General features: G+C 40.6%; 2 protein-coding genes across 2 annotated transcripts in view; one reads left to right on the top strand and one right to left on the bottom strand.

The window, feature by feature from the left end:
* UBAC2 (UBA domain containing 2) overlaps window positions 1-14075 on the top strand; it is a 19047-nt gene extending 4972 nt beyond the window's left edge. The window contains exons 2-4 of the mRNA XM_009697844.1: window positions 5809-5936; window positions 13407-13526; window positions 13965-14075. Of these exons, the coding sequence (XP_009696146.1) occupies window positions 5809-5936; window positions 13407-13526; window positions 13965-14075 (359 nt within the window). The remainder of the gene's footprint in view (window positions 1-5808; window positions 5937-13406; window positions 13527-13964) is intronic.
* A 1629-nt stretch (window positions 14076-15704) lies between these two features.
* Window positions 15705-19822, bottom strand: GPR18 (G protein-coupled receptor 18). The gene is made up of 2 exons (XM_009697843.1): window positions 19751-19822; window positions 15705-16713 (listed from the first exon to the last, which is right to left on the bottom strand). Exon 2 carries the CDS (start codon window positions 16668-16670, stop codon window positions 15705-15707), a length of 966 nt encoding a protein of 321 aa, XP_009696145.1. The 5' UTR covers window positions 16671-16713; window positions 19751-19822.
* Window positions 19823-20334: the final 512 nt, after the last annotated feature.

The raw sequence follows: 20334 nt of genomic DNA, 5'->3' as shown, positions 1-20334 counted from the left end.
CTGAACCGCATTGTGTGCGGGTGTCAGGGAAATAGTAAGGGTACGTGAGTTCATGCTTTGTGGTACAACTGAGGGAAAAATAGAGTATGTATTGAATTATCGCACTTCTGTGCATAACAATATTACGGAGCACAGTACTGTATGGGAAAACAAATTAGCTTGTACGTCAGCGTGCCACGGTGCAACCTGGCTCAAAATATTAGCTTGAGTCTTTGGAGCAGCGTAGCTGCATCGGTTCAATTCGCTATGCATTGAACACCACAAAAGCGTGGCTGTGCTGCTGCTGCAGAGCTAGCTCATTTCAAGCTAGCGTGGGGATCTCCATGTGGTGGTGTGGTGTAGCCATACCTGGTATTTCTGACAGTGTATACTAATAGTAGTACGGTAGTATGCTCTGTGGTTGGGAAGAAGAAGAGGCTGCTCAATGAGGTGAGTGTTTTTGTTAACTTCAACCCGTTTTGCTTTCTATTTCTTTTCAAGTGTTCCTTTTACAAAGGTTTTCTTTTCTTTTTTCTTTTTTAAATTTTCATAGCTCCCCGTTCTTTTATAGTTTGTGACCTAGGCTAAAACCAGCAGTTTTATAAACAGTAAATGTATAGGTAACTGGTTTGATTACAGTCTTACCAGTGCCTTTTAGAAAAAGATTTAAAGCACGATCACAGTTGGTTTCTTTATTGATTTAATACATATACTGACATTACTCACCTCTCAGCTTCTGCATTGAGTTTGTAAGCATTTGATGAAAAACCGTTCCTGCAGTGATACTCTTGCTGTGTTCACTTGCAGGCGTCAGGATGATTAACCACCAGAGTACGCTGTGAAGTGTCAGTCTGAACACAGGATCCCATTCCTGTCTCTGTGCTCTGTGCCTAGACCGGCGGCACGACCTGCTTTTCTGACGCAGAATTCTTCGTTCAGTCATGTAATACTTTGAGGAAGTGGTAACTTCACGGCTTTTGCAGGGTTCTCTGGTATTGCATGGTTTTTTTCAAAGGATGAAATATTAGAAAAATACCTCTACTGGATTGAACAAACTGTAAAAAAAAATCATCATATGGTTAAATTCCATCCTGCCAGTCAGCACACAGGCTCCTGGTGTCTTCCAGATTCCTCAAGCAGTATTACACGTGTCCTTATCTCTTATTATCCTCCCTCCATGGTGTGCGCTCATTTATTCTCAGCTACTGTTCAGGACTCAGTGCGTGGTTGTAATAAAGACAACCTTTTACTCCTCGGATCTAGTAAGATTGCTCCAGTTTCCCAAAAGCACACATTGGTGTGTGGTAGGAAACACTTAAAAATTACTATTCAGATTTGCATATCTGAAAGTGGATTTCATCAACCACTCCAATAAAGGACAAGCAAGGGTCCCAAGCGTTCAGGAGGAGGTGATCATGCTGCTGTTTGATGGGTAGCAAACTTGCATCTGAAGGGGAAATAGAGTCCTCAAAAACTGCCTGTTTTGAAATGTCACTGTCGGTCGGTGAACCTGCTGCAGGTTCTTGGACAGGTCTGGAATACAATAGATGAGTATCTGCACGACGGCTTAAAGCAGGAAAAACAACCACCTGAAATACAGATTCCATCAGTGCATTTGGGAAGTACTGTGCATTCAGATGTGCGACAGTTATGGTTCAAAAGACTCACAGATCGTGTGTATCAGCATTAAAAAAAATGGTTTGTGCATATTTTGTGCCATTATAGTAGCCCCCAGCAGTTCATTGTCTGTAGGAAAGCAGTGTGTCTGCCTCGCAGCAGCTGAGTTTGGGAACTTTGCAGATGATAGTGGTAAAAAAAGCTGTTACACAGCATGTTTGGTCTGCAGCTGTGGTGTAAGCTCAGTAGGGATCCCCACAAAAAATGTCCTGAGCTAATTTGAGCTTCTGCAGCCAGTGGTCATCAGCTGGTGTTGGCAGTGAGGTCCTCTCCCAAGTCAACACTTGAGTCTCGGGCCCAGAATAGCAGTCCAGGGGGTGAAGCTGTTCCTCGAAAAGCCCTTCTGAAACAGTAGTTTGGTCTGGTTGCCTGTTTTGACATGCTCATCTGCTCTCTCTCTTCACCTGTGAGTGGTGAACAGGCAGGGAACAGGAAATAATTTCAAAACCCAGCTGTTGTTACTCTCACAACTTTCATATTCTTCTCATTAGTGCAATGGTGGCTTCTGAAGCTGCGACTGCCTGAGCGGTTGTGTCATAAACCTCCTCCTCTGTTTGTGACAGATGGAGACATCTCTTCCTTAACTCTCTGTACTTTGAAAGTGGTACTGACAGCTGGAAAAGTAGTAGGCTGTGGAAGAAGAGGATTTGTGGGCTTTGTAACGCGTGCAGGGGTGGAATGTGGAGACTTAGAGGTGGTTTTCTCATTCATGTTGCATTTTAGGATCAGCTTCCCATTGCACAGCGGTAGCATAAAGGTTGGGACACTTGCCTGTGAGATTATGAGGGCGTTTTGGGGGAGAACTTCTCCATTGCACGAGGGGGAGGCAAAGATCTGCAGTGAAAGCTAGTTCTTTGCTCTTCATCGTAGCATGGGCACGTTCTGCTGGTTATCACAGAATTTCTCTGTTCACTTAGATGGAAGCTCACTATGTGTGTTGCAGCACCGATGCTATTACTGCCTGTAGTTTGAAAGAATTACCACTTAAGGAGTACTTTGGGGTTGCAAATTTATTCCAAGGTCTTTGTAGATAGCATTTGGTGTATTTCAACTCTTCAGGGTCAAAATGAGAGTTTATTGTTTCATTCTACTTTCTGTACGTGGGAGAGAGGCACTGTGTTTTTCTCTTCCTTGTGCACATTTACATTGGTTGCTGCCAGCAGACGCCGATATCCCGGTGGGTTGGTGGTACATGTTTCCATCCTACAAGCAGTTGCAAATCCATTGGACTAGAATTTTGCTTTCTGAATTTTACATTCTTGGATGTCAGAATGCCCAATTGTGCAGTATCTGGAATTGTTAATAATTTTTGATCTTACTGGTTGAGACAGTCCATGGCAGTGGGAGGATTGCTCCTTCACTGGTGACTTCACAGCGGTCCTTAATAAGGATCTGTATGCTGTTGAGGGGTAAAGCAAACTTCTACATTGTACAGTGAAACACTTGGAAAAAACATTTCAGGAGATTAATTATTTATCTGGAACAGTTTATCTTTCTCAAGTTTACTGGACGAGAATAAACTTAGCAACCATGGTGACATTTTGAGAAGCTTGAGAGTAGAAGTTTCCGTTACTGTTGTGATGTTCACTGCGGGTGACTGACACATTAATGGGTTAGTTACTTCTGTGGTTTTTGGCTTGATGACATGCTTAAAAATAAGTACTTTTGCTCTATAACAGGGTTTAAAGTGTCTAAGCTGAAAGCTAAAAGGAGGCTCATAATAAAAATGTGTGTTCACACTTTGGGAGAAAGCAGAACCAACAGTTCTGTTGGTTGGTTATTTTTTAATGCATTCAAATTAGGAATGAACTTGATAAGGTAAAGTATTTCAAGTGTGTATTACCTGTAATGTAAAAATGATCTAATGATATGAAAATTACAGTAAAATCTAAATATAAATATTAAACTCATATAGAAATTTATAGTCGCGGTGGGAAATGTAGAGATTCGCTTGTCACATTCTTTGTGGTCATGTGATCCTTATGTGAAAAGTATTATAGGATTAATGAGTTCTTGTAAAAAATTATTTAAACTCATGAAATAACATCAATGTATTTGACAGTAAAATAATAAGTTTTATCAAACTTTGGTTCAGAAATGTCTACTATTGTGACTACTGCGGTTGTTCTGATTTAGGCTGTACTTTCAAATATCTGTTGTTATAAAACTGAGCTTTTCACATCAAGAAATACTAATTTTACTAAGTTAATTTGACTAAGGGAGCATTGCCTGAGGTTTCAAGTGAATATGTGCATACATTGTGCGCACAGTAACTTTCAGGCAGCTCCAGCTTTTTTCCCCCCAGTGTTCTACAGTACTCCGATGGCTTCAAACTTTTTTGAAGCATTTGACCAAATCAGAGGAATGAATAATTTAAAAAATGGACGTCTGAAAACTATAGACCTTATTTTTGGAGAGGAAGACAATCCAAAGAAAGATACTAAATTGAAAGGTGGATAGTTTTCTTGCATTAAAAAAAATTTAACCAGACTTTCTGTCCTCCTGATATGTCTCGCACAAAAAAAACTAATCATAAAAGTAGAGCTTATGGTTAGCAGAGTAACGTCAACCTGTGTCAATCCCAAGTCACTGCCTAATTTCTATAAAAGGCTAGTTCTTCAAGGCGTTAATTGTTTAAATGGAGTAAGGAAAGTCAGTCTGTAAATAATGAAGTCAAAGATATGGTTGTAGACTGAAAGAAGAGTTTTAAGTACAAGTTTATGTTACGATACACATAGGAAGAGGTATTTTCTTCACATGGTGAACATCAGAAGACTGCAGGCTTCAAGATAGTGTGAGCTGAGAACAAGTAACAGTGCCCATCAAAGTTATTCTTGATGTCATCAGTTAGTACCTGGATGAGGATCATGCTTAAATTATGTAGTAAGAACCATATTTTTGATGGCAGTGGGATTGTGCCGTGAATAAAATCTTGGCTTTGGTGCCTATTACCACGCTTCTAGTGTGCAGCAGATGTTGATGGAATCATCCATGGTAGTCGGTTTATCTGGATAGGTACGAAATGTTCCCTGTATTACACTTTTTGGATGCAATTTTGTTCTTGTGCACCTGCTCTTTACTTCTCATGGGTGCTTTTAAAATAGTCTTATTGCTCCTTTTGTTATCTAAGAACAATGACAGCAGGGCTACGGATTTCATAATACCCTGCAAAAAAGCAGTCGTCTGAAAATCAGTAGTTTGCGTGCTGTAACTGGGATGTTTGGGAAGGAAGTAAATGTGATTCAGGTTACCTGTGTGAAATGGAGAAGAGTCGTAGAAGAAAGAATATTTCAGTGTTTCTGTATTGGCTTGAATTGTTGGGCAAGAGTTTGTGTTTTGTTGAGTCAACTACACCAGCAGCTTAGGACGAATTGCTGCGTATACTACTGCTGGGTATTCCGCCTGGCGGTTTTGAGTAAAGGTGTATTGCAGATTTCTCTCTTCTCTGCTTGCTTTCTTCTGAGTTTCCTTTCTGAAAGTCATGCTATTAGGAGGAAAGAAGTTCTGATTTCACAAACATCCTGATTTTATTAATTTCTTCGTTAATAATTGTAATGATTGAATGGAGAAGAAGATGAACGTCATGTAAATTGACCTGATATGTTTCCTTGCACCGTGGATCCAAGTGTGGTGAAGAGAAAGTCACTTTATTCAGGACATTTATTCAGGTGGTTCCTGCTTCATAGCCTCTAGAGAAAAGTTAATCCCTAATGCAAAGGAAACAAAAGTATTTGTTTTAACTAGATGTGCATGTATTGCTAGCAAAAACAAGTGATTGTTTTATTTCCTGAAGCATGATCGAGCCTTAGGAGGACTGCATAGGAGGGCATGACCTCTATAGGTACAGAAAGCTGAGGTTTAATTACAGCCAAACAATTAATTTCATGAGAGAATGTTGAAAACAAAATACCTGATTCATATTTAACTGTCGTTAATATCTCTAAAGACTTCCTTTGGTTGGTGTGTTTTTCCTATCTATCTGTAAGTTGTTGAGAACCTGAGAAGCTGTTGAGATAAAAAGTCAAGGTGGTGCCACTGCTATTATGTTTTCCAATCACCTGTTTAAATATGTCACTTTTTAAAAAATGTGAGAGACTTTTCTCTAAAATGGCTTCTTTCTTTTTTTGGTTTTTTTTTTTTTTTGTCTTTAAGATAAAGCACCTTTGTCAAAGAGTCTGTTACTAGTCCCAAGTGCCATCTCGATTCTACTGACTCTGCTCTTCCAACATTATCAGAAGTTCTTTGCATATAACCTACAAGCTATAAAAGAGGATTTTCAGGTAAGAGTCAGTTCATTTTCTGTGGAAAGAGATTGCAAACTATGCTCTTCTATGTGATTCCCCCCCACCCCGAGTCTGTTTCTCCTCTGGTGCTTTCCCTTTGTTCACTGTTGTGGACCAGCTGGTTCTTACCTTTTTTTATGTCACCCCAGTAACGCCTGTTTTGCGAAAAAGTGGGAAAAACTGATCTGAAACAATCAACATAGCTTTTCACTTCTTTCTTTTGTCTGGGAAATGATTGGGTTTGTATCGTTTTTCCTTCCAGCTGCTGGCATTTGGAAGCTTGCTATGAATGAAGTGTGATTTAACCTGTGTAATAATAGAAATATTTTGATATGAATGTCAATATCTTACTGTGACTAGTTTTTGAGGCTGAGGAGGGCTAATTGTGGTCGAATGCTCTGATTATATATGATTTATTTTAACAACGGAGGCCATAACTTTCACTCTGTAACTTCTGTTGTAGTTGTGGGAAACTAAAATTTGCCAGTTGAATGGAACTGCTGCTTCTAATTTGAAGATTCCACATGACAGGGGAGTTTGTCATGCTCCTCACTAATCTGCTGAATTGGTTAATTATCTTACTAGACATTTCTGGCTCATTTGCAGTTCAGACTGAGATATGTTATCTTTTAGGTATTGCATCTTGTAAGGTTTTGTTCTCAGCTTAATTAAGAATCCTCTAGTATCAATTGTAATTGTTGAAATAACGCACTTAGAAGTGATTAGATAAGTTTTGTGGGGATTTGCTTTTTTTTTTCATGTTTGGAAATGGCAAACTACTTGTCAACAAAGAAGCGTCAGCAAATGCCTCTAATTATCTTACCCTACATGTTTTACAGTTACATCAAAAAAAAGTGTGTAGTCAACTTAATGTAGGATGCCAACTGTAGCCTATAAACCTTAAAAGATTATTAGACCTAGCTAGTGGTACTCTGTGCTGTTGCACTGTCTGTGATCTTTCTTGTCAAGAACAAGAGCTTTATTGTAATAATGTAGATTACAACTCTGCAAGAGCACTGCTCGTATTTTCCAAGTGTCTTGCTAATGCTGTACAGCAAAAATACATAAATTAATGTCTGCCTTTTAAAAATGTTACAACCAAGTGTGTGGGGAGGGGGAGGAGAAAGTCTGAGAAACTATTCAAGTTTTAAATGGAAATTTTGTGGGTTTGAGGTTTATTTGCTTATTTGTTTGTTTTGCAATTTGTCTTTAGAAGAGTCTTCTCTTTCCATTTGTTTGATCTGCTGAAAAACAGTAGTAGCTGTGTTTTATTCAAAGAAACCATCTTTACTGTGTCTTAAGCATAAACGTTTGCAACTATCTGTAGAAGCTATGCTACTTTTATTGTGGTGCTTTGGGGAATTTCTGGGTTTGGGTTTTTTTCCTCTGCTGAAGTTGTTGTTTCTTTTTGGCCTGGTTTCAGCTGGGATAGAGTTAATTGTCATAGCCTTTGGAGTAAACTATGTACTAGATAATTGTGTACTTCTGAGATCAGGGAGAGCAGATCGTTTAACTCCTGTCTGATGCTAATATTCAAATAATAACACTTAAAAGAAAATTTGTTCATCTGCGGGGATGAGTTTAATGGAGTGGATTTTTTTCAGGGCCTGAACAGACGTTTTGGATTTTGGATATTAACGCTTGTTAAAACTGGTAGAGAGCATAGGGAAAAAAGCGTGCAGTTGCAGAAGGGTAGATTTGATTTCAAAGGCAAAATATGTACTGTCCAAAAAGAAAAGATCTTTGTCTTCATAAAGGGGACCCTTAAGAGCAGTGAAGATGCTGGGTGTAAAATGAGGATCTTGATTACATTACACCTATGTATTTTCTAAGCTGGCTAAAGTAAAGAGCAGTTAGGTTTAAAAGCCTTCCAGAGTCAATGTGAGGGCTGTTCCATTAATGTGTGTCATGAAATGTTCAGCTGCAAGGTCACAGCCCTGCCAATTTGGACTCCAGCAGAGGTGGTGCTCATGCCACTGGCTAGGTTTTAACGTTGGGAATGTTGACGTGGGACAGCCTGAATGGTGAGGTCCTGCTTCTTTCTTCTTGTTTGATCCTTTGGTATGCCGAGGAAGTTAGAGGCAGAAGCATCAGTTGGGGCCCGAAGACCCTGAGAAACATAAGGCTCAGGCAATGCGCTGGCACTTGGACTTCCACGGAGGGGAGAATGCCTGGCAGGCTGTGGCTTAGGAAAGGGAGCAGGGAGAGCCAAAGCGGAGCTGGAAACTAGCCAGAGGGATGAAGGGTAGCAAGAAAGGTTTCTGTAAGTACATCTGCAGCAAAAGAAAGGCTTAAGGAGAGTGTGGGCCCAGTCCTCATTGTGGCAAGGGACCAAGTGACAAGGGATATGCAAAAGGATGAGGTATTTAGGCAGATACGTGTATTTGTTTGTATTAGTATGTTTTGCCTTCAGGCCTCCAAGGTCCCTCAGCCTCCTAGCAGAGTCGGTGAGAGTGAAACAGAATCCACTGTTGAGAAATAGAGAGTTAGGAATCACTTAACCTAACTAAGCACATATAAGTTAATGGGACGAGACAGGTTACCTCTGAGGGTGCCAAAGGAGCTGGAAGTGTAATTGTGAGACCCTTCTCTAGCATCTTTGAAAGGTGATGGCAATTGGTGGAGGTACGCAATGACTGGGGAAAGGCAAACATCACACCCATCTTCAGGAAGGGCAGAAAGGAGGATCCAGGTGACATCAGGCCACTCAGCCTTACCTTGGTCCCTCGGAAGGTCGTGGAGCAAAATCTTTTTAGAAGGCATTTCTCAACATATGCAGGACACAAAGGTGACTGGGAGCAGCCACCCAAGGTGAAGTGCGGATCCTGTGGGTGACAATTGGTTGCACAGCTGGTGTTGGCAACAGGGTTTTGGGTTTAGTGCCCATGGGACCCTCTCTGAGAACTGAGGACTACTTGGAAGAGATGGCATTCACCTGACCAAGTAGGACAAAAGCATCTTAGCTAACAGGCAGGCCAGCCTGGCGTGGAGAACTTTAAGACAGGAACAGCACAGGCGGGAGATAACAGCCCACAGTCAAGTGAGGAGGCAGTGAACTGGGTTAGCCTGCAAAGGGTACAGGGTGATGTGAACAGAAGGGATCTTGTAATCAACAAAACAGGACTGAAAAGGACCTTCCTGAAGTGTATGCACATAAATAAGGAAGTGCCTACGGGACAGCATTATGTGGAACACTCCCATATGTTTTCTGGGAAATCAGCGTGACTGGGCGTCTCTGAAATGTCTCTATAGTAGTGGGTACTACATAGGGAACAAATAAGAGGAATTGAAGGTCATATGCCATTACAGGGCTACGATCTCCTTGGGGTCACGGAGATGTGGAGGGTTAGCTCACATGATAGGAGTGCTAGAACAGGCAGATAGAAGCTCTTTAGGAAGGACAGGCAAGGAGGGGAATTGCTGTTTGTGTGAAAGAGCAGCAGAACTGCACAGAGCTTTGTTTTCGGACATGAGGAAGTTGAGAGTTTATGGGTCAGGATTAGAGGGCAGACCAGCAGAGCCAACTTTGGTGGTGGTGTTTGCTACAGGCCACCTGATCATGGAGAAGTAGATGAGACCTTCTTCAGACACCTGGAAGAAGCCTCACGATTTCAGACCCTGGCCCTCATGGAGGGTTTTAACCATCCTGATATGTGCTGGCAGGGCAACACAGCAGGGCGCAAGCAGTCCAGGAGGTTTCTGGAGGGCATTGATAGCAACTTCCTAACAGAGATGATCAAAGAGTTGATGAGCGGAGGTGGTGTGTCTGGACCTTGTACTTACAAACAAGGAGGAAGAAGAACTGGTTGGGCATGTGAAGATCAGGGCAGCCTTGGTTGCAGTGACCATGAGATAATGAAGTTCAGGGCCCTCAGAGGAGGGGACAAGGCAAATTGCAGGATTGCAACTCTGGACTCTCCCAGGAGAGCAGACTTTGGCCTGTGCAGGGGTCTGCTTGGAAGACACCTATGGGATACAGTTCCTGAAAAAAGAGTGTGCCAGCAGATCTGGTTGGTTTTCAAGTGTCATGTCCTCCAAGCTCAAGAATGGCTCATCCAGTGTGCAGGAAGTCAAGCAAAAGTGTCTGGAGGCCTGCGTGGATGAACAAGGAGCTCGTGACCAAGTTCAGACATAAAAATGAAGTACAGAAGAGGTGGAAGCAGATCAGGTGACCTGGGAGGATTAAGGAGACGCTGTCTGAGCATGCAGGGATGGATTAAGAAAGCCAAAGCTCACCTGGAGTTGAGTCTGACAAAGGATGTGAAGGGCAACAAGACGGGCTTCTACAGGAATATCAGCAAAAGGAAAGCTAAGGAAAATGTGGGCCTGCTGCTGCATGGGAATGGGGACCTGGAGGCAGAAGACATGGAAAAGGCCAAGATATCTAGTGCTTGCATTGCCTCAGTTCTTTACTAGTAAGGCTTGATTTCAGCAGTCCCAGGCTGCTGAGATCAGTGCAAAAGTGAGCAGCGAAGGCTTAAACTCAGCGAAGGGAACTCAGGCTAGGGAACATTTAAATTAGCTGGACATATGTAAGTCCATGGGACCTGATGGTACACACCCACAAGTTTTGAAGGAGTTGGCTCGTGTCATTGTGAGGCCACTCTGGATTATCTCTGAAAGGTCATTGCAATCAAGGAAGCTTTTTTTTTTTCGAAGAAAGCAGATGTCATTCCTGCCTTCAGGAAAGGCAAGAAAGGAGATTGGCCAGTCACCATCATCTGAATCTCTGGGAAGGTCAGGAAACAAGTCTTCCTTGAAATCATTTTGAGACACACAAAGAACAATAAAGTGACTGGGGGTAGTCAGCACAGACTTACGAAGTGGAAATCTTGACTAACCTGGTAGCCTTCTATGATGAGGTAGATGACTATCTTGGTGGGTGAGGGGAGAGGAGTGGATGTTGTTTATTTTGACCTTAGCATAGCTTTTTATACTGTCTCCCATAACATCCTCAGACAAACTGATGAAGTACAGATGAGATAAGTGGGCAGCGAAGTGGATTGAGACCTGGCTGAACTGACAGGCTCACAGGGTTGTGATCAGTGGCACAAAGTCCAGTTGGAGGCCAGTCATTAGTGGTGTACCCCAGGGATGAATACGGGGGCCAATACTGTCTAGTGTCTTCATTCATAACCTGGACAGCAAGACAGAGTGTGATCTCAACAAGCCTGTGGATGATGTAAAACTTGGATGAGTAGTTGATACACCAGTTAGTTCTGCTGCCATTCAGAGGGGAGAAAAGGATCAACAGGAACCTCATGAAGTTCAGCAAAGGCAAAGTCCTGCCCCTGAAGAGGAGTAACCCCACGCACCTGTACACGCTGGGGGCTGACCAACTGGAAGTCAACTTTACAGAAAAGGCTCTGAGGATCCTGGTGGGAGACTGTCGAACATGAGCCGGTAACGCAGCACCGTGGCTAAAAAGGCCAACAGCGTCCTGGGCTGCATTAGGAAGAGCCTCGCAAGGAGGCCTGGTGGGCCCGATCCCTTCTCTCTACTCACCCTCGGTGAGACCTCATTGGGACTGCTGTCCCTTGTGCTCCTGAGTACAAGATGGACCTTGACATACTGTAGAGTCCAGTGGAGACCCACCAGTATGGTCAGGGCCTGGAGCATTTGGCGTATGAGGAGAGGCTGAGAGAGAGAACTGGGATTGTTCAGCCTGGAGAAGAGAAGGCTTAGGGTGGATCTTACCGGTGTGTGTAAATACCTGATGGGAGGGAGCAAAGAAGAGGGAGCCAGGCCCAGTGAAAGGACAAGAGGCAATGGGCATGAACTGAAATATAAGAAATTCCATTTAAAGAAAAAACTTTTTTGCTGTAAGGCTGGTGGAACAGAGGAACAATTTCCCCAGGGAAGTTGTGTAGTCTCCATCCTTGGAGACAGTCAAAACCAGACCAGACATGGTCAGTTAACATCCTGCTCTAGTTGACTTTAAGTGAAGATGTTGGACTAGGTGATCTCCAGAGGTCCCTTCCTACCTCAAGCATTCTGTGATTCTATGAAAGCATGCCTGACCAACTGCTTTCTTCCATAAGGCAAGTGGTGCTGTGGACACGGAGGAGTCAGTGGATTTTGCATACCTTGACTTTGGCAGGGCCTTTAACCCAGTCTCCTGTTGTGTCCATGAAGCCAAACTGGTGAGGTATGTATTGAATAACTGGACAACAAGATGGGTGGAAAATTGGCTGGACGCTCAGCAGAGTTATAGTCATTAGTGCAAAGTCCACTTCTCAGGCATTAATTAGGGGAGGGCCCCTCAGAGATCAGTCCTGGGACCAGTACTATTTAATATCTTCATTAGTGACCTGGATGATGGGATGGAGTGCACTTTAAGCAAGTTTGTGGATGATCCAAAATTGGTGGAAATGGTCAATATGTTGGAAGGCAGGGCTGCTATTCAGAGAGACCTTCGCAAGCCCAAGAAATAGTCTGACAGGAACTTAATGAATTGGAAAGTCCTGTGTCTGGGATGGGATAACCCCAGGCTGAAACCGTACAGGCTGGGGGAGGCAAGTACTTGGGAAGTAGCTCTGCAGAGAAGGACATGTGGATCTTGGTGGGCAACAGAATTCAGCAGCCAAGAAAGCCAACCATCTCCTGAACTATTAGTGAGAGTGTGGCCTGTAGGTCAAGGCAAGTGACCATACTCCTCTAGCTGACGCTGTGCTCTAGGTGTGCTCTTATAAGTGACCAGTTCTGGGATCCTCAGTACAAGAAAGATAGGAACATGCTGGAGCAGGTCCATCAAGACAGTCAGAGGGCTGGAGCATGTGACGTACAAGGAGAGGCTGAGAGAATGGGGTCTGCCCAGCCTCAGGAAGAGAAGACAAAGAGGAGACACCTTATTGCTGATCAGAAGCTATAGAGAAGCTGAGGCCAGACTCTGCTTGGAGGTACACTGAGGTAATGCAAGAGGTGTGGACGCGAGGTGGAACATGGGAAATTCTACCTAGATATAAGGATTTGATTCAGTTTTTTAAACCATGGGGGTGGCCAAACACTGACACAGGTTGCCCAGAGAGGTTGTGGAATCTCCGTCCTTGGAGGTGTTCAAGGCTTGACTTGACATGGCCCTGAAAGATCTTGACAGATCTGATTAGACCTGCTTAGAGCAGTTCACTGGACTAGCTGGTATCTGGAGGTTGCTTCAAAAAAATTTTTTTTGCCTGTAATTCTACAATTTACTAGGGTTGTGATTTCCATTTTTATTTGTAAATGTGGACTAGTGACTTCATTTCACTTGTAGATTTATTTTAACAGGTAGACCTCTTCCTTGAAAATATTTTCTTTTTAAGCAGACTTCCTGAACTCTCCATAACATTTTACTCTCTGTATTTCCCTCCTTAAATGTACTGCATTTCTGTTACCTGACTTCGGTATTATATTCACTCTGAGCACAAATCCTGTAAAGAATTTCTTTGAAGGAAGACAGACTTAACATGACGATCTTTTATTTTCTAGATTTGGAGACTTGTATGTGGGAGAGCAATATGTCTTGATTTGAAAGACACATTCTGCAGCAGTCTGCTAATTTACAACTTTAGAATATTTGAAAGAAGATATGGCAGCAGAAAATTTTCAGTAAGTTCTGGTTACATTTTTTTTATTTTTAAGAGAAACTGTTTTCTATGCTGTTTAGAATCTTGCAGTCTTGGATTAGTAGTGCAGTTTTATTACTATCAGTTTGTATAGAAGTATATGTTAAAGGGTTTTAAAAGAGAATTTGGTTTCGTAATTCTAAATTTATACTGATAACATCTTGCAGTCAGTTCTAATTAGTTTGCAGTAGTATCAGTTGAAAGTGATCAGACCCATAGAATTTAATTTTGGTAACAAATCTAACTCTTCATTCTTTAGTATCTAGACATGTAGGTCTGGAATGATGTGTGCTAGAGATTTTATTCTTCTTAATTGAACCAGTATAGTGGTTTTCTTGTTTTTTTTCTTTCATTTAGAGATACATTAAAACTTTGTTTTTAAACTGTTGAATTAATTCAAATCAAACATTTTTTTTCCCAGTCCTTTTTACTGGGTGCTTGGATGCTCTCAGCTTTGTTTGATCTTCTCCTTGTGGAAATCGCTCAGTATATATTTGGCATCACCATCAACAGCTTGCCTTCTGGTTTGTAAGTAGCTCCTAATGGGTTGGTTATTTTAGATACAGTTTCAAGGGATTATTTTGTGCAGATTTTAATTTAAGAAAAACTTTCTTCGTATAACCCTTCAAATTAAATTTAATCCTCTTTTGAACTACAGTGTAAAAGTTCTTGGCACAACTATTATATTTTCAAACATTCATTTCCTAGTTGTGATCTGTGGGTAATTAACTTACAATTTATCCATATAGTGATTACTTTCCATTCTGTTAGTCCCATTTCCACTGTCAGCATGACTGAAACACGACTTGCAGTGCACAAATTACTGCCATATTTGGTTTTGTTCAGTTCAGTGAATCTGAAAACTGAAATCAGATTGGTGCTGATTTCTTTCTTAAATCACAGACAGCACAACTGTAATTCATATCTTTATGTTCACTTTTAAATGCATATGCAGTTGTATGCGTTTCATACTGGTATTTTGTGTGTTTGTGTTTCAAAAACTGAGTGCTAGAGAATGGTACTCCCTTTAGTGCTTGCATCTGAAGTTCTTAAAGCTTTAAGCTATTTAGTGGTTCAGTTTCACATAACCTATATTTGAGATTTCTGCACTTAATGGGATGTACATGTTACAGTAGAACTGTAGAGCTTGCAGAGCCTTTGTCGTTAAGCTTCTGACAGGTGAGATCAACCTCATAGGGACTTGAGTTTCTATGGGTCACACACTCTGAGGGAATAAGAAATGCTCTTGGAGCGAGATTTTTAATATTAAACACCATCTTAGTCTTTTTTTTAATTTCTGCTTTTTTATTGTGTCTCTTGAAACTAGCTAAAGGCTTATTTAATAAGGAAGAAAAACCTGTGTTTGACTTTAGAAAGATATATTTTTTTGTAGCATGTGAGTATTCAAGAGGAGTTGAAGGCTTGAGTAGTACTGCACTTACTCATCATGTTTGCTACCTTGAAGTTTGTTGCTGGGACACAGACTGCTAGTGTGTCTGTACAAATTCAGTATTTTTATCTGTGTAAAACGATACTTTGTGCAAGAGTAGGGTGTGATAAATGTGCATATCATACCTGCAGGGAACTAATGAGCAGTTTGACTATTATACCTTTTGATGGTATTTTTATCTATGACTTGAGAATGTTGGCAGTTACAAAGAAATCTGCATCGAAGAAATTTTTAGTTGCATGAAGTATGTTACCTCCGTATGCTTTCTCTTTAAGTCATGCTCTCAAGTTGATCTTGAGAGAATGAAGCTAATTTTGGAAGTGTGGCATATGCAGTAGTTTCAGGAGCATTTGGTTGTGCAAATATAAAAAATTAATACAGACGTTGCATCATAATTCTTCAGTGTTGTCTGCTTTATTATACTAATAGTCACTTTTTCATGTCTGGCACTAGTCGCAATCTTTTGAGGTGACGAAAGCGTTGGAAAGTTTAACACTGATGCTAGGTTTTAGTTCATTTCAAATTTACAAAAGCTATTGAGCAAACATAAAGAGGTGTAATTGTTATTCTGCTTCTCTCATATTTACAGTGCAACAAATATATCTGTTGTTTCTGGCTACAGAACATTCTTCAGTGTAGTCAAAATGCTAGAATTCGGAAAAAGATTCGCTTGTTTACATTATAAAAGTCCCCTGACATTTTTTTTTCTTTTTATATCATTTCACTGTTCATATTACTGAGTGATCTTACACTTCCAGTTCGAAAACTTTTCCTGCGCACACTTCGAAGGTAATTGCGATAAAGTATTACACTGATGACTCTTGCCTGAAATTGTTTAGAAACAATGTAGTACAGTATAACGTCCAAGCATGTACTAAGATTCATGAGAAAGGTGGTAAAGGCTGCCCAGGGATTGTAAGTTGTATCTTCATCTTGCAACATCAGGAGGGCGAAGCAAATGTGGAAGGGTACAAAGCAGATGAGTACCTGGGCAATCAGAGTAACTATAATTCTTATGGATCTCTCCTTGGCCTTAGGCTTCAGTTTGGAAGTCTTGCCACGGATAAAATTGTAAATAATGACTAGGTAACACCCCATCATGATAAACAAGGGAATCAAAAAGAAAAAAATCAAGCGAGAGAAGTTCAATGTATTTACTTCCTTTAAATGGATGATATCAAGCATTTTCATGCAGGTGGTGAAATTTGAGGCTTTGTCTGGATCAGATCGTAAAAACAGCAGTGGGGACGTTGTTGCGAGGGTCATTACCCAGATTCCAGTGCAAGCCAGCACAGCTTTTTTTGTATTTTTTAGTTCTTTAATGTGTTTGGGCTGGACAATAGCCATAAATCTGTCTACACTTATAAAAGTGAGCAACCATAGAGCAATGGCTGGATAAAATACAGTGAAAGCACTGATAATCCGACAGAATGTATCTCCAAAAGGCCACGTTTCTTTCCCATGGTAGATTATCCGAAAAGGCAAGGAAAGTATAAAAATTATGTCAAGTAATGCCACATTCATCATATATACAGTTATAGTTGTTCTCTTCTTGGTAGTGCAGCTGAAAACCCATAGTGCGGTGGCGTTCACCAACAGTCCCACTGTGAATACGAAACTGTAGAAGACCAGTGATGCAATCCTGTATTCTTCAGGGTGATGATTTCCAGGTGTCATATTCTAATTAAATTTAGGACTAGTTGTTGCACTCCATAAATACCTTAAAAATAAATAAATTAGGAAAAGTTATTCTCAGTCAAATACAACTTTCTTTAAAAACAAGAAGATTGTTGTAGGATGGGATTTAGTGATAAGATTGTACAGTTTAGCTGTGAAAATCTAGCTTTGTTGCATTTTCTGACTACAAATACATTATTGTGCTCTGAATGAAGTACATGTACTGTCAGACTTGTGGGAAATAGTATCTATAAGTTAGTTTTAATGAAATATTTTTAATTACTTGAGAGATTGCTTACATAAGGAATCAAAAAGTCAAGATTGATCAGCTACTTTGAGCGTGCCTCAGTAGCTGATAATTACATTGAAACAGCTGTAATGGAGGTGAGAGAGCTATTTCCTAAAGAAAATATTTCTTCAAGTTGTCCCTGTTGAAAAATTAAAAATTTAATTGGAAAATTGAAAAATTGATGACTAAAACTAGTTATGAAAAGAAAGAAGTGATCATGGCATGTCGTGACATTTGGGTATGGAAATGGATTTTGTGTTTTATCTGTGTAGGAGCTACTTAGCTCCCAAAAGAATAGGTGCATGCTGCTGCTCATAAAAGACACTAAAAAGCTATCTTAACAGCTATGTAGCTTCTAATACAATATTTAATCCCAAGGCATGAGAACCAACCACCTGACATGTGAAGGAGACGAATAGATTGATAGACTTCCTATTAAAAAAAAGTAAAACGATGGGAAGCAGCGGTCTCTGACCAGGCCCTGCATGAACAGTATTTGTTGGGGGGAAAAGTTGGTGACTGATAGCCAAAGCTACAGTTGTGTTGCTTCTCTCAGCTTCTTGGTCATAAAAGTTGGACATCTGAAATATCAGTATGCAGACTCAGGTGATGAGAGCTGAAAGAGATTATCCCCTGGTTTACTCTGGAGCTGTTTGAGGATGGCAGACCTTACCTGGTGTTTGCATGGATGCTTTGGTTAACTCCCACCTCCCACTTTCCTAGTTCTTGCCGCGGTCACAGTTTCATGACTTTGCATGAAAGCGTTCCTCTTGTTTGGCCTTTTACCCAGCCCTGTGGCAGCTTTATGAAGAGGAGGAGGAGGAAAGGCTGAGTTGGTTGGTTGTCTGATCTTCCCACTTGTGACAGACAGCCAAGTAAGTTCTACAGTACTAATTAGGCACCAAAGCTGCTCTCAGGAGCAGAGGAGTACATAGTTCCTGGGTGTTTTATCTCCAAAAGTGGAGAATGCATTAAAAAAAAGCTTATTGTTACTGCTCGTCTGGTTTATGCTTTCGCTGTAACATTACCAGGTACTCTTTTTAGTGGTGTAGGAATACATAGGGAATTTGAACCAGTGTTTGTTAATCCAGCATCCTGGTTTGACGCTGGCAAATATCAGCTGCTTTTCAGAAGAGTATCCATGGAGTGACTAACTTAAGTATGACCTAATAAATCTTTCTTCTGGTTAGTTTCTGCCTTGAAATATGAAGTTTGGACTCCTGATTTTCTTATGATTCTCCAGTTTACAGATCTAAACAAAAATTATGCGTACAAATATCTAGCCCTAAACTTTTGTCTCAAAGATTATTTTTTTTAGGTGTGTAAAACAAAAAAGTGTGTTTTCTGATCAGATGAGGTCATTAGAACATGTAACAGAATTTGTGTTTTGTATGAGGAGAGCAATGTGTACAATACTGACAAAAAAGAGGTTTGGAGGGCATCTGTATGAATGCCTCTAAAATACCTCATTGTGTGAAGAACACTGAAAATAAAAAAAAAAATAAACAGTGAAGCAGACTTTATTGAAAGGTAGATGGCATATGCTTGAAAGAAAATTTTTGTAGCACATGCTTTTAGCACAGTTGAAATATTACCTGCATACTGTCCTGCTTTCATTACTGTTGCGTAAAATGGTCCAAATATTGCTTAACGCTCCCCTCCTTCACATTTTAAGTGTTTTGTTTTTTTTTTTCTCTTTTGTTCTGTTTGTTTTTTCTCTCTTGCTGGTGGTTGTATATGACATAGTCCATGACTACCTATCTCAAGATACTGACTGATTTAGCAGTCTGAATTGAGTAGTAATGTACAGAGTAGGTAGAAGAATTCACTTTTTGTAGATGAATGTTGATAAACAGCATCGGTTTGGGTTTTGGTTTTGCTCTTCTCTCCTTTGGACTTGCCGTGACTGTAATCATTTCTGGTCAGGTCCTGTTTCTGAAATAACCAGCAGGCTGGTGTTGATGGGAAGAGAGGAAGCTGAATTTGGTGTGTGCCTCTGAGTGGATGGTTTTGCCCTAGTTGCCGTTTTTCATAATGGGAACGCTTGCTTACTGGTATCAATTAAAGCACTTGCTGAAGAGCCCCTGGAGTCACTGGTTTCTGGATGTCTGTCTGTGATAATTCTGAACGATTACTGGTGTTGGTCCGTATGTTTTTTATCAATCTGTTTTAATTTTTTAATGATAGCTGAGGTCATGAATGTCTAAGGTGAATTGTGAAGCCCATCTGTGTGCTCTGTACGAGAACAAAGACTTTTCAAACAAAACCAGTATTAAATGTTTTCCCGCAGATTCTTACTATGAGTTAGGCAACAGTGACTCCATTTAAAGGATTGTGTACGTATCTGTCTTCCCAATCCCCATTTTTTTCCTTTGGCTGTCCCTTACATTTGCTCACATTTCACTGAGGAGGACATGGCTTTCAGTGAAACACAGAGAGACCAAGCAACAAGATCTTCGCCTGGTTTTAGTTTAAAGAAAACAGACATTTTTTTCTTTAGTGATAATGTACTTATCAATGCTGTTAGTTATTGCGTATTTTAAAATTTATTGTTAAAAACCTAAACAGCAGTATTTATGGTACCATGCTTTTACAAATGCAGTCATTTTGCTGTAAATGTTGTTCACAGAATGCTGCTGATACTTTGAAAGTGCATTAAAGAATTAAAGATCTTTTCATTAGTTCTAGAATTAATGCCCGTGCTCAGCTTCTGAAAAAAGAAGTCTATCTTAGCAACATACATAAACATCCAAGTTACTTTGTTAGCCTAACATAATGGATTGTTACTCACCTTTTTTGCACTACGAAGTTTCTTCAGAGATGCTCCTTTCATAGCCCCAAGTCTGTAGAAGGTTTAAACTTCCTCTTCTCTGCTCAGCTTCACTTAGCTAAAATAGCTCCTCTTCACGGGCAGGAAACGACGACGTAATCTCGCTAGTTCTCAGCTCTTGTATTGGTCATACTTGAAAGTTAATATTTCACGTATGTGCAATGCCTGTGAAGTGGTATTTCTAGTGCCTTTCAACAGACAAGCTCTTATAAGATTTCCAGTGTAGTCAAACTGGGCTGTTGTACTACGTTATCTGTTTAAAATAGATTTTTAAGCGTTTGTGGTATAATGCAAGCCCATTTTTGGTTAATGTTTAGATGCAAAGGTATCTGCAAGAATACGCATCTTGATTATGCAGAAGTTTCTAATAAGCACAATGTAAATGTATTTTCTGTAGAGCATAGTCTGTTTTCTTGTGGAAATCCCCGATTTATTTATATTGCCTTGGACAGTAGTCAGTCTGAAAGTGACAGAAACTGGCTGCATTTGAAATGAGAAGTTTGATTCACTTGAACACACGGCTTAATTTATGCCCGTACTTACCA

This window comes from Cariama cristata, unplaced genomic scaffold, assembly GCF_000690535.1.
Source record: "Cariama cristata isolate BGI_N322 unplaced genomic scaffold, ASM69053v1 scaffold16403, whole genome shotgun sequence".
Lineage (NCBI taxonomy): Eukaryota > Metazoa > Chordata > Aves > Cariamiformes > Cariamidae > Cariama > Cariama cristata.
The sequence above is the reverse complement of the archived record's forward strand: the minus strand, read 5'-3'. Positions and strand labels throughout refer to the sequence as shown.